The sequence below is a fragment of the Epinephelus lanceolatus genome, chromosome 11 (genome assembly GCF_041903045.1).
Source record: "Epinephelus lanceolatus isolate andai-2023 chromosome 11, ASM4190304v1, whole genome shotgun sequence".
NCBI lineage: Eukaryota > Metazoa > Chordata > Actinopteri > Perciformes > Serranidae > Epinephelus > Epinephelus lanceolatus.
The window spans coordinates 31,809,844-31,821,750 of record NC_135744.1 but is presented as its reverse complement, the minus strand read 5'-3'; the positions used below and the strand labels follow the sequence as shown (position 1 = coordinate 31,821,750).

The window sequence follows — 11,907 nt, the reverse complement described above, 5'->3', positions numbered from 1 at the left end:
CCATTGGTTCAGCCAGCTGAAGTTTGGAGACTACATAAGACAGGCCAACTCTACCACTGTACCTTTGTGAAGACGTGTAAGTGGACAATGAGGGTTGTTGTTGGTTTGCTGTTGTTGCTGCTGGCTCTGTGTGGGTCAGGGGCTCAGGGGGAGGGTGGAGGCCTCGGACAGGTGGGTGAGATCAGTGAGTTTCAGGAGACAGCTCCAAGAGATGCAGCTGAGGAATCCGCTGAGTCAACCACAAAGCAAACCACCCACATCTGGGCAGAGGTGAGGGCACTGAGAGACATGGTGGTGGAGCTCAAGGTGTTCGTGCAGCTGCTGCAGAGAGAGAACTCTGGTAAAGACTGGGCACTTTTCCTGTTGAGTGTTGATAATGTCCTTGAAGAGTTTGATGTGTAATCTTGTCATGGATATTTAAAGTAGTTTGAGTACTAGTTCAGCAGATTGTGCATGTTAACAGTCTGCTCTGCTCTGTAATTCACTGTCACTGCATTAACTCCAGACTTACAGACCAGACTGAGCAGCAGTGAGAGTGAACTTGATGATGATTGTGTGAGCTCAAGAAAAAATCCTTAAAAATCTACAGTATATGTTATGGATAGGATAATTTATTAACATTTAATGAAAAACACAACAGAGAGCTCATTGTGGTATTTTTAAACTGTCACAAACAAAACTCTGATTCCTCTGTTTTTCAGACCAAGAGATGAGACTGACTGCCACTGAGAGCAAAACAACTGACCTAGAAAAAGAGAATGCAGGTATTTCACTGACAAATATCATAGTTTATTAAGTTTCATGGCTTGTTATTTTCTACTACTACCAGTGGTTAGGGTAAGGGCATCAGCCAGTGATAATAATGGATTAAAATGAAGGATCCAGTGAAGGAACTGTGAGTCATGGCTGGACTAAGCTGTTAGTGGGGGCAAAAAATTAGTTTGGCTATCTTAATGAGTAAAATAATTATGCAGCAACCCTCTACAGAACATGGTCATTTAACAATGTGTTGTAGTGTTGGTAAATTCTTAAAAAATATATATTATATAAGTGACTCAGAGTCCAGGGTGACGTCAGCAGCTCTGTAGGCTGTACTTGAAGTAATTCTTCTGACTTTGGTGTGTTCATGAACTTAAGTTATAATGTGGAAACAAAAGGTTAGAAAGATGATGTGTTGTTCTTTATTGCTCAGAGCATTTAAACAGCATGTTTATAACAGATGGAAACTTATATTATTGATTTTATCCGAGGCGTGTTCCTGCACCAGCACAATCCCTACTGATATATTGCTTCATGTGACTTGTTATCAGGGTTAATGCTAATAAATAACTTTTATTACTGATTAAGCTCACTTTATGTGGACAGCAGCAAAGGGCTACAAGCTAATACCATATTACAAATAATGTGAGAGTAAAAAAATCATAGGCAATATGTGAATTAATAAAAACTTTCTTACCATCAACCAATCATTTACTTTGGTCTGTCAGATTTCTGTGTAATATGACGCCAACTCTTCAACTCATACACCAACATTTTCTTTAAGCTGATGTTCCAACTTTGTGTTCACGTGCATTTTTCCAGTTGGGAGCTCATTTTTCTGATTATTACAACGCCAAATGAATGCAGGGTAAAACACAATGGACCTCTTAAATGCTATCATCAGCTAACATTGTGTTAGCATACTAACATTTACTGATTACCATCAAACACAAAGTATAGTTTAGGCTGATGAGAATGATATTAGATTTGGTCAAAAACCAAAATTTTGACTAATGACAGCACAAGATTAAAAGGTTAAGAGATCACTAAAGTGAATCCAGTTCATCCTGAGGTGCTAGAAGAAAAAGACCACGAATGTTTGTACTAAAGTTACTGGCATCGCATTTAATATTTTAACATAGATGACAGCCATCTTACATGGTCAAAAAAAAACCCACCTTTCTAGGTTGCTGACAAAACTGAACCAAACCTATTATGTGTCAGATGAGAACTGAATTGTGTGTGTCCTTTTCTTTTTAATAGTCTCATCAGTTGTTTTGGGCGGCACGGATGGTTTAATTTTGTCATGAACATTTTCAGTATAGTTCATTTTTGAGAATTGGGTCAAAAGATGACATGAGGGTCAAAATGCTGTATATACTTTGTTGTGCATGTTAACAGTCTGCTCTGCTCTGTAATTCACTGTGACTGCATTAACTCCAGACTTACAGACCAGACTGAGCAGCAGTGAGAGTGAACTTCTCCTCAGCAAGTCCAGGATTGACCAGCTGGAGAGAGAAAATACAGGTGATGATTGTAACATTTTATTCACTGCACACACACACACACACACACACACACACACACACACACACAAAGACACAATTTTGATTACATCATTTACTTTTTTGTGTTAACAGAGAGACCAAAGGTGGCCTTTTACACAGCTCTGACTGATGCAGGATATATTGGACCACAAAACACAGACATCACACTGAAATACAGTAAAGTCTTCACCAACATTGGCAATGCTTACAATCCAGCGACAGGTAATATACTGCAGGTCACATGATCATGTGTGCTTATGTTAATTTACAATACATAAAGTAATTGTTACTGTATTTCATGTTCTACTCTTACTCTGCAGGTTTCTTCACAGCACCAGTCAAAGGGGTCTACTATCTCCAGTTCACTGTGTGTGGTAACCACACAGGTCTCATGGGTGTGTATGTGTACAAGAACAACCAGCGGATCATGTTTAATGTCGAGTGGAAGGAAGATGCACATTATAAGTACTTCACTAACTCTGCTGTTTTGGAGCTGATGCCAGGAGATAATATTCGCCTGGTTCTCCCATCAACCTTTGTTATCTATGATGATGTAGATAACCACAGCACCTTCAGTGGCTCTCTTCTCTTCACACTGTAAGGATGTTGTTCAGGCTGATGTGTGATTGATTTATCACAGAGTCTGTTGTTCATCAGAAACTGCTGCCTCCAAGACAAACATCTGTACATTTACTGCATGTATCAAATATTGTGATTCTGAATCTGACTTCCCTCTTGTGTCATCACATGAAAACAACATTCAGATAAATCAAAGACTCTTTGCAGTTTTGTTCATTGAGTTTAGGTCTTCATATAGAAACTTTACATGAGACAATTCCATGAACTTTTTGATTTGAATGTGGCTCAAACTACACTATAAAGCTTGAGTGAGGTTTCATTTATACACTCCATGAGCCATATTAACACAAGCTAGGATGCAAGCTGGTAAATGAAAAACAGAATCTATGTCGGTAAATGAAATGTCACCATCTGTGCAGTGTAGACAGAAGAAAACAGGGTATTTCAAACAACACTTACTTTGTACTTTAAGTTGTTGTTCACTGATTTATATCCGATATTTTTCTGTACATTCTACAGGTTTTGGAATGCTGTTTTCTTTTTAAAAAAAAACGACCTAAAATATCTGTCTGTGTCCTCTCGAGGCCTCTCATTAAAGCCCATTCTGCATTCAGGGATAAAAAATCTGCCTATATGCTCTGTTTCTAACAACAAAATGTTAAGTTCTGGTATTAATTTTCCTATTTTCAAAGTGATAAGAATGCCATTGTTGATAACAAATGTCAGCACCATTGGTAGTAAAGTAACCTGGTGGTTAGCATTGTCGCCTCACAACAGGAACCATTAGAACCCAGGATGGGAGGCTTGAACCCAGGGTGGGGGAGCCCCCTGTGAGGAACTTGCATTGTCCAAAGACATGCACATTAGGTTAACTGGTGACTCTTAATTGGCTGTAGGTGTGTGTTGGGGGAGACTGGTTGTTTGTCTGTATGTCAACCCTGTGATAGTCCTGTCCAGGGTGTACCCACCTCTTGCCTAATGTCAGCTGGGATGGGCCACAGCCCTCCCGCGAGCCCCAACAGGATAAGCTGTTACAGAAAATTAATGAATTATAAGTAACAGCCCTGAAGATCTTACTCAAGGGATAGGATCAATCAATCAATAAATTTTATTCATAAAACCCAATATCACAAATCACAATTTGCCTCAGAGGGCTTTATACGACATCCCTCTGTCCTTTGGACCCTCACAGCAGATAAGGAAAAACTCCCCCCATAAAACCCTTTAACAGGGGGAAAAAAAAAAGAAGGTAGAAACCTCAGGAAGAGCAACTGAGGAGGGATCCCTCTTCCAGGACGAACAGACGTGCAATGGATGTCGTACAGAACAGATCAAATTACAAATTTGCAGTAATCCATATGACAAAATGATACATAAAGAGAGACAGAGACAGAGAGAGATGCAGGGCAGACAGTAATGATAATAGCTTACAACCCAGCAGGTCTCTCAGATCCTCCTCCTCAATCAGCCTCACTGTCCCTCCAGCACGCCTGACCACCATGGGGTCCAGAGCCTTCAGCCCCTAAATATATTCAGTCCCTGGACACTTTCAAATCCAACATCAAAATCTGTTTAAACAAGCCCATCACTGCTAAATGTCATTGCCTGCTGCTAACTTTTTTAAATGTTTTATAATTGCTGCTGTGATTTTTTATTTTTTATGCTCTATGTACAGTGACCTTGAGTGTCTTGAAAGGCGCTGATAAATAAAATGTATTATCATTATTATTATTATTATCATTACAACAACATTAAAAAAGGACAAGGAAAAGGACAGAATCACTACCAGCTAAATGTACTCAAAATTTTAAAAGTACTCATTCAACAGGAAAATAGTCCCTGGGAGTGTTGCAGTAATATATGATTGGATTGTCGTGCTGATACATTAAAGGGGAGCAGCACCTAAATTATAAATTCAAATGTCATTTTTGTTGCACCCTGGACACTCTGTTAGTTCAGTTTCAGATTATGTCCTGATTTATTTCTTTGTTAGTTATTGTAAGTAACTTGCCCCCCTCCACCATGATTTTTCTTATTAATAGTTTAAAACGCTGCGTGTCACTATCAAAAACACACTTACTTCACCTGAAGTAATTGTAGGGCGACACCTGTTTTCGCCACAGATTGGCTGTGTAATGTGACTGAGTGGCGCTGTAACCCTGACATAGCAGTAAGCAAGTTCAGTGGTTAAACATTAGACAGTCGAGACAGCAGCACAGAGAGCCCACACTCATCCAAGACTGTTTTCCTGTTCTATTGGCAGGTGAGCAAAGCGCCTTACAAATTTATGTTAAGTTTGTCCTTAAGTTGTGGTGCCATATCTTTAGCCTATGTTTACAGTGTGCTTAATGTCCGTAAATAAGGCAGCTAACGGTTGCTAGCCTCAGCTGCTAACACAGGCATGTCGTGCCCGCCATAGCCGTCGGCTGAGCGTAAACACTAGTTAATTGCGTCGGAAAGTAATACTAGTGGTCTTATCTTGTACTTGTATTGTTTATTGTGTGAATAAATATCACGTTCAGAGATTTGTAAACATGAAGCAGCAGATATAAGCAGCTACTATGGGCAGTTTTGTTGCATACAAGTGTATGCACACAACTAAAAATAAAGAGTTTGTGAGTGTGTAGGCTGTAAATGTTATGTGTGTTTAATATTGATTTAATTGTAGTACAGTAATTCTTATGCTGTTTGTTACTGTATTGTTTTTGGCTGTAATCCTGACATAAGAGGAAGCAAGCTCAGAGCTGATACTGCTGTCCAGTAAAATCACTGGCACCTGGATGTAAGTTATGTCATTGTACACATGTAACACTTTGAAGGCATCAGTGTTTGTGAACAGGAGCTCTCTCTCTCAAAGCCAGAAACCAGAGAAGTAAGTCTCAAACCTGTGATGTCAAGTCTAGACAATGAATGGGAGACTAATTTTGTGGACACACACTAAAAAAAAAAAAAAAAAAAAAAAAATCCAACTTAAACTTAAAAAATTGAAGTTAACAGTTTGCATGCATCTTTTTAAGTGGCTCCAACTCTGGCACTAATGAGTCAGTCTGATGAGGCTTTTTTAATCTGACAAACTCAATTAGTCTAGTGCAACCAACATGATTTGCTTTGAACTCAAAAAGCTTAATTTAGTTGAACCAGCTAAATATTTATCCAAAAGTTGTGGTGATATTTAGTGGTCTAACTATTTTTTTAAAAAAAGTTATTCTATTATTTTAAGTCAGTGCTACTCAAAAATGTTTTTGATGTTGACCAACTTTTTTAATATCAACTGACTAAAATACTTGAATGTAACAAAGATAATTTTTATGCTAAAAACTTCTTTATTTTAAGCATTATTCACTAACTCTATGAATCATTTTTTAAAGACCTTAACCCATATGTTTTGTTTGTAAACTAACTAAAATAAGTAGTGACATGGAAAGACTGCAGCCTCACAGAAACAAGCTGCTGATTTCCAACTGCAGTTTTCCTCTCTCTGTGTGCATTATGCATGTTCTCTACATGTCTGCGTAGGTTTACTCTGGGTGCCCTGGTTTCCTCTCATACTCCAAACACATGCAGGTCAGGTAACATCATTATATTGTAAATAAGAATAATTAAATATAAATGAAAAATCATGTTAATCATCAGTCAATCATATGTGTTGGTATCTGTTGTTATGAGTACAGAGATAATATAATCACTCACTCATGGGATTAAAAAAACATACTTTACAACAGTTTTACGGTCTTGCATGTATAAAACAAAATGTGGAAAACAAAACAAAAACAAAATATCCTCTGAACTTGTTACCATGACAACTTGACCGCAAGTTTTCATATATTAATGTATTTGGCTTTATGTAAACTAAAAATGACCCAATTATTCATTTCCCCCATAACACAACATAAAGTGACTGCAGTTTGTATTATTCACTGCAGCTCATGCATATAATACAGCAGATGAATAGCTCACTCTGCACCAAATTCTTTGCACAGACCTTAGAGTATTTCAGTAAGAGGATATGTGTTTGAAAAAATATGTATTTCTCATTTTGAGTCAAGACTAGACATCCAGTTTTCAAATTGAATTTAAAATACTGTCTATTTACATGAACACAAATAGTGAAAATACTTAATTTAGTGAAATAAAACACTCAAAAAGCAACATGAGAGCTACATCTCAGACAAGGCAATAGAATCCTCTTTTTTTTATTTAACCAGCATTTCGATCTGCATCAAAGTAGATGTAGCGGAAGATAATTATGTTGTGATAAACACTTATGGGAGTGTATGCTGAATATAGCACAGCCAAAGAATTTCCAGTGTTGATCTGTTAAAAAATGATCCCATGGAAATAACTTTTTTATGTTTTAATACTTAATGTTTTTAATAACCAGAAAATAATTTGATGTCATAGTGAAGTCAAATCTAGAAAAATGAATCTAGATTAAACAAAAACATCTAAAATAATATGAAATACTTTATAATCATCAATCTAAACAAAATCTTCACAATGTTACTAATCAAATGTTACAGGAGGGTTTCTTCCTCGTACTCAGTGTGAGCATATGTATGTTTATCTGACCGCCTGATCTTTGACCCCTGACCACAGTTCAGCAATCTGTATTGTCAAAACTGGGTTGAAGTATTTTTGTTAGCACCAGAGGGCTTCAGAGAGCAGATATTAACTTTCTCTGGTCCTCAGTGATTTCACAAATAATTTAGAAGATATAAACATCATAATGTAAGATGTAAAAGACTATCATCTCAATATTCTGACAGAGGACAGTTTTTATATCAGTTTATAATATATCAGAGAGAATGAGATGAGTAGTGAGACAGAGCCTTCTCTGAATTGAACCAGATAACCCTCAGTCACACTAAAAGGCCTCAGCATTAGGATAAGTGTGTTTCTGTGACTGTTTGTCCGTATGTGTATTCATAAACAGGGTGTATGCACAGCTGTGACTGCATGAGAGGGGATCATAGTCAAAGTGTTGCAGCAGCCTGTAGCAGCTTGTATTTTCTCAGCAGCACAGAGATCACATTGAATCATCTGAGGCCTTGACTCAAACTGTCAAACACAGACACTTGTTGTTTTTCCCATTGGTTCAGCCAGCTGAAGTTTGGAGACTACATAAGACAGGCCGACTCTACCACTGTACCTTTGTGAAGATGTGTAAGTGGACAATGAGGGTTGTTGTTGGTTTGCTGTTGTTGCTGCTGGCTCTGTGTGGGTCAGGGGCTCAGGGGAAGGGTGGAGGCCTCAGACAGGTGGGTGAGATCGGCCAATTGGAGACAGCTCCAAGAGATGCAGCTGAGGAATCAGCTGAGTCAACCACAGAGCAAACCACCCCTGACATCTGGGCGGAGGTGAGGGCACTGAGAGACATGGTGGTGGAGCTCAAGGTGTTCGTGCAGATGCTGCAGAGAGAGAACTCTGGTAAAGACTGGGCACATTTCCTGTTGATTGTTAATAATGTTGTCCTTGAAGAGTTTGATGTGTGATTTTGTCATGGATATTTACAGTAGTTGTTTGAGTATTAGTTTAACAGACTGTGCATGTTAACAGTCTGCTCTGCTCTGTAATTCACTGTCACTGCATTAACTCCAGACTTACAGACCAGACTGAGCAGCAGTGAGAGTGAACTTCTCCTCAGCAAGTCCAGGATTGACCAGCTGGAGAGAGAAAATGCAGGTGATGAAATGTGTCAGTGCACTGATGCACTTAATATGAGCTCCAGAATAAATCTTTAAAAATCATTATGGAATGGACAGGATAATTTAGCGACAGTTTATTAGAAATAGAACAGACCACAAAAATCAAACTTCTTCTGTTTTCAGTCCAAGCCACAGACCTGATATCTTTGGGAACTAGACTGACTGCCACCGAGAGCAAAACAAGTGACCTAGAAAAAGTGAATGCAGGTATTTCACTGACAAACATGATGGTTTAATAAGTTTAATGGCTTATTATTTTCTATTTAATTATTTTAACCTGTGGTAGGGTTCCATATACATATTGTTAAGCATAATTTCATGTTTAGTTTATTTAAAAAGGAAAAAGAGCCAAGAAACTGTCAAAATATTACATATAACAACAGTGACTCTTAATGTGTCAGTGTTTTACAACAGATCCATTTTTATCGTGCAGATTTAGATGAATGTATTGTGACTTTAGTCAGGGGTTACAGTTATGTCCTTGGTGCTCTTGTGAACACATATGATGAATAAAATGAGATATGTCACCTGATATAACATGGGAGCTAAGTGTTACATGTTAAATAATAAATGATGGAAGATGTTGTGTGGGAGCTTTTTTCTGATCAAGGTGCAGTTAACCCACTTGTTTACTTAATGAGCCAATAGTGATAATAGAACAATATGAATGATCCAGTGTAGGAACTTTGATTCATGTGACAAGGTGGTGGAGCTCAAGGTGGAGCTGAGGAACATGGAGGCCAGAGTGAAGGACAGTGAGAGCCAGGTGAATGACCTGAAAGCTGAGCTGATGGTCTTGTTGTGCATGTTAACAGTCTGCTCTGCTCTGTAATTCACTGTGACTGCATTAACTCCAGACTTACAGACCAGACTGAGCAGCAGTGAGAGTGAACTTCTCCTCAGCAAGTCCAGGATTGACCAGCTGGAGAGAGAAAATGCAGGTGATGATTGTTACACACACACACACACACACACACACACACACACACACACACACACACACACACACTCTAATTACATAATTTGATTTTTCTGTTAACAGAGAGACCAAAGGTGGCCTTTTACACAGCTCTGACTGATGCAGGAACTCTTGGACCATTCAACACAGACATCACACTGAAATACAGCAAAGTCTTCACCAACATTGGCAATGCTTACAATCCAGCTACAGGTAATATACTGCAGGTCACATGATCATGTGTGCTCTAATAGATCTACAGAAATAGGTTGTTACTGTTTTTCATTTTCTACTCTTACTCTGCAGGTTTCTTCACAGCACCAGTCAAAGGGGTCTACTGTCTCCAGTTCACTGTGTGTGGTAACCTTCAAGGTTCTATGGGTGTAGAATTGTACAAGAACAACCAGCAAATTATGCATAATGGTGAGCGGAAGGAAGAAGGAGGTGCTGAGTATTTGACTAACTCTGTTGTCTTGGAGCTGAAGACAGGAGATGAAATTCACCTGGTTCTCCCATCAGGCTATTCTGTCTTTGACAGTTCAAATAACCACAACACCTTCAGTGGCTCTCTTCTCTTCACACTGTAAAGATGTTGTTCAGGCTGATGTGTGATTGACTTGTCACAAACTCTGCTGTTATTGAATACACTGTGATTCTTTAGAAGACGCTGATATATCTCTGCACTGCTGCCTTCAAGACAAATGCCTGTACATTTACTTCATATATCATATCTGAATCTAAATTCCCTCTTGTGTCATCACATGAAAACATTTAAGTAAATCAGAGACTCATTGAAGTTGTGTCTGCTCTCATTGTGTGTAGGTCTTCACAGAGGAACTAAGAATAAACTACACTGATGTTACATACTGTGACTGTTTGGATTCAATTCTGGGTTTTCTCCTGGTGCTCCGGTCATATTGCAAATCAACACAATAAAATGTGCCCCCCACTTCATCAGACATCAGTCAGTCAACCATATGTGTCGGTGTATGTCATTGTGAGTACAGAGATAATATGAATATACCTGCTATCATGAGCACTTGTTACCATTTGATTTACTACAGCTGATACATGTCATACAGCAGGGAAATGCTGCCCTCCAGTAATGAAAGTTCTGCCTCAAAGTGTTTGCACAGACTTTGGAGTACTTCAGTGGGAGGATACAAGCTTGGAAAAAATATGTGTTTCTCATTTTGACGCAAGATTGGAGATTGCATTAAATATTCAACTTCATGTCAATTAACAGTCTGTGCACATGAACATAAATAGAGAAGACATTTCATTTACTTAAACAGCCACAAAATAACAGGAGATAGCTCTCCTGTCATTTTGTGGCTGTTTTATTGAAGTAAATTGCAGTATTTGGTTAGCAATCAACATCCAACTCGCTGTGCACTACGCCCCTGTTTTCATCTGATGTCACACACACACCTGGCCCCCCCTCTTCTACCTCTACGGTGTCACTACAGTCAACTGCTTCACTTCACTCGGTCATTGATTGTACCCCAATAACTCCACCTTGTGGTCCGGCGCCCTTAACTACACACTGTTCTCAAGTAACTCCACTTCCTATTCAGACCATATTAACTACCAGGCCTGCCAGACCCCACAGATCTAGAGGTGTTAACCCCCGGAATCACAGAGTTATCACTGTTTCATCAGAAAAAATGGCTGTTGTCCCCTGTGATATCAATGTTAAAATGGCATTGATCAATGCAAGATCACTCTCAAACAAATCTTTTATTTTCAATGACATTGTTACTTCCTTTAACCTGGACTTTTTATTCCTGGAAACTTGGGTGAGATGTGATGAACAGAGTCAGCTGATTGAACTTTGCCCTCCAAACTACAAATTTATTAGCTTCCCAAGATCCCATAGCCGTGGTGGTGGTCTAGCTGTTGTTTTTAGGAGCCACTACAACTGCAGCTCTGTCCATTTTGGGGCTTTCTCCACTTTTGAAATACTTGCTTTTAAGATTATCTGTACTACAAGCTCTGTTCTCTCTATCATTATTTACCATCCACCAAAATGTAAACCTGAGTTCCTTGAGGAGTTCTCTGAACTATTATCCACAATTTCCACCAAGTTTGATTATATCATCATTTCAGGGGACTTTAATCTTCATGTAGACAATCCAAATGATTATGATTCAACAGAGTTCACAGGCTTTTGATTTCTCTCAGCATGTGTCTGGCCCCACTCACAACCGAGGCCATACCCTGGATCTGATTATTGGAAAGGGACTCAATATTACAATCACCTCAATCAAGGATATCACCATATCAGATCATTTTTGTATTTCTTTTGATGCCTCATTTACGCCACAAAAAGTATTAAGGATGCAGACAGTAAAAAAAC

At 38.7% G+C, this 11,907-nt stretch overlaps 2 protein-coding genes across 3 annotated transcripts; both read left to right on the top strand.

Moving 5' to 3' along the window:
- Positions 1–38: 38 nt before the first annotated feature.
- LOC117261780 (uncharacterized) lies at positions 39–3,080 on the top strand. Its single transcript, XM_033634275.2, has 5 exons — positions 39–340; positions 702–764; positions 2,203–2,286; positions 2,400–2,528; positions 2,627–3,080. Exons 1-5 carry the CDS (start codon positions 88–90, stop codon positions 2,905–2,907), a joined length of 810 nt encoding a protein of 269 aa, XP_033490166.1. The 5' UTR covers positions 39–87; the 3' UTR covers positions 2,908–3,080.
- A 2,760-nt stretch (positions 3,081–5,840) lies between these two features.
- LOC117261752 (uncharacterized) lies at positions 5,841–10,410 on the top strand. Of its 2 annotated transcripts, XM_078172514.1 has the most exons (7): positions 6,062–6,449; positions 7,985–8,312; positions 8,484–8,567; positions 8,714–8,797; positions 9,448–9,531; positions 9,633–9,761; positions 9,855–10,410. In XM_078172514.1, the coding sequence occupies exons 1-7, from the start codon at positions 6,444–6,446 to the stop codon at positions 10,133–10,135; spliced, it is 996 nt and encodes a 331-aa protein (XP_078028640.1). In that variant the 5' UTR covers positions 6,062–6,443; the 3' UTR covers positions 10,136–10,410. The 2 variants fall into 2 exon arrangements, with proteins under 2 accessions (XP_078028641.1, XP_078028640.1); XM_078172515.1 differs by lacking the exon at positions 8,484–8,567 and having other exon boundaries at positions 5,841–6,449.
- The last annotated feature ends 1,497 nt before the right edge of the window (positions 10,411–11,907 follow it).

Coding starts and splice junctions, on each gene's coding strand:
- LOC117261752 (XM_078172514.1), top strand. Junction 8,313..8,483: donor GCTGCAGAGAGAGAACTCTG/GTAAAGACTGGG, acceptor CATTAACTCCAG/ACTTACAGACCAGACTGAGC. Junction 9,762..9,854: donor TGCTTACAATCCAGCTACAG/GTAATATACTGC, acceptor CTTACTCTGCAG/GTTTCTTCACAGCACCAGTC.
- LOC117261780 (XM_033634275.2), top strand. CDS start 88: ATGAGGGTTGTTGTTGGTTTGCTGTTGTTGCTGCTGGCTCTGTGTGGG. Junction 2,287..2,399: donor GCTGGAGAGAGAAAATACAG/GTGATGATTGTA, acceptor TTGTGTTAACAG/AGAGACCAAAGGTGGCCTTT. Junction 2,529..2,626: donor TGCTTACAATCCAGCGACAG/GTAATATACTGC, acceptor CTTACTCTGCAG/GTTTCTTCACAGCACCAGTC.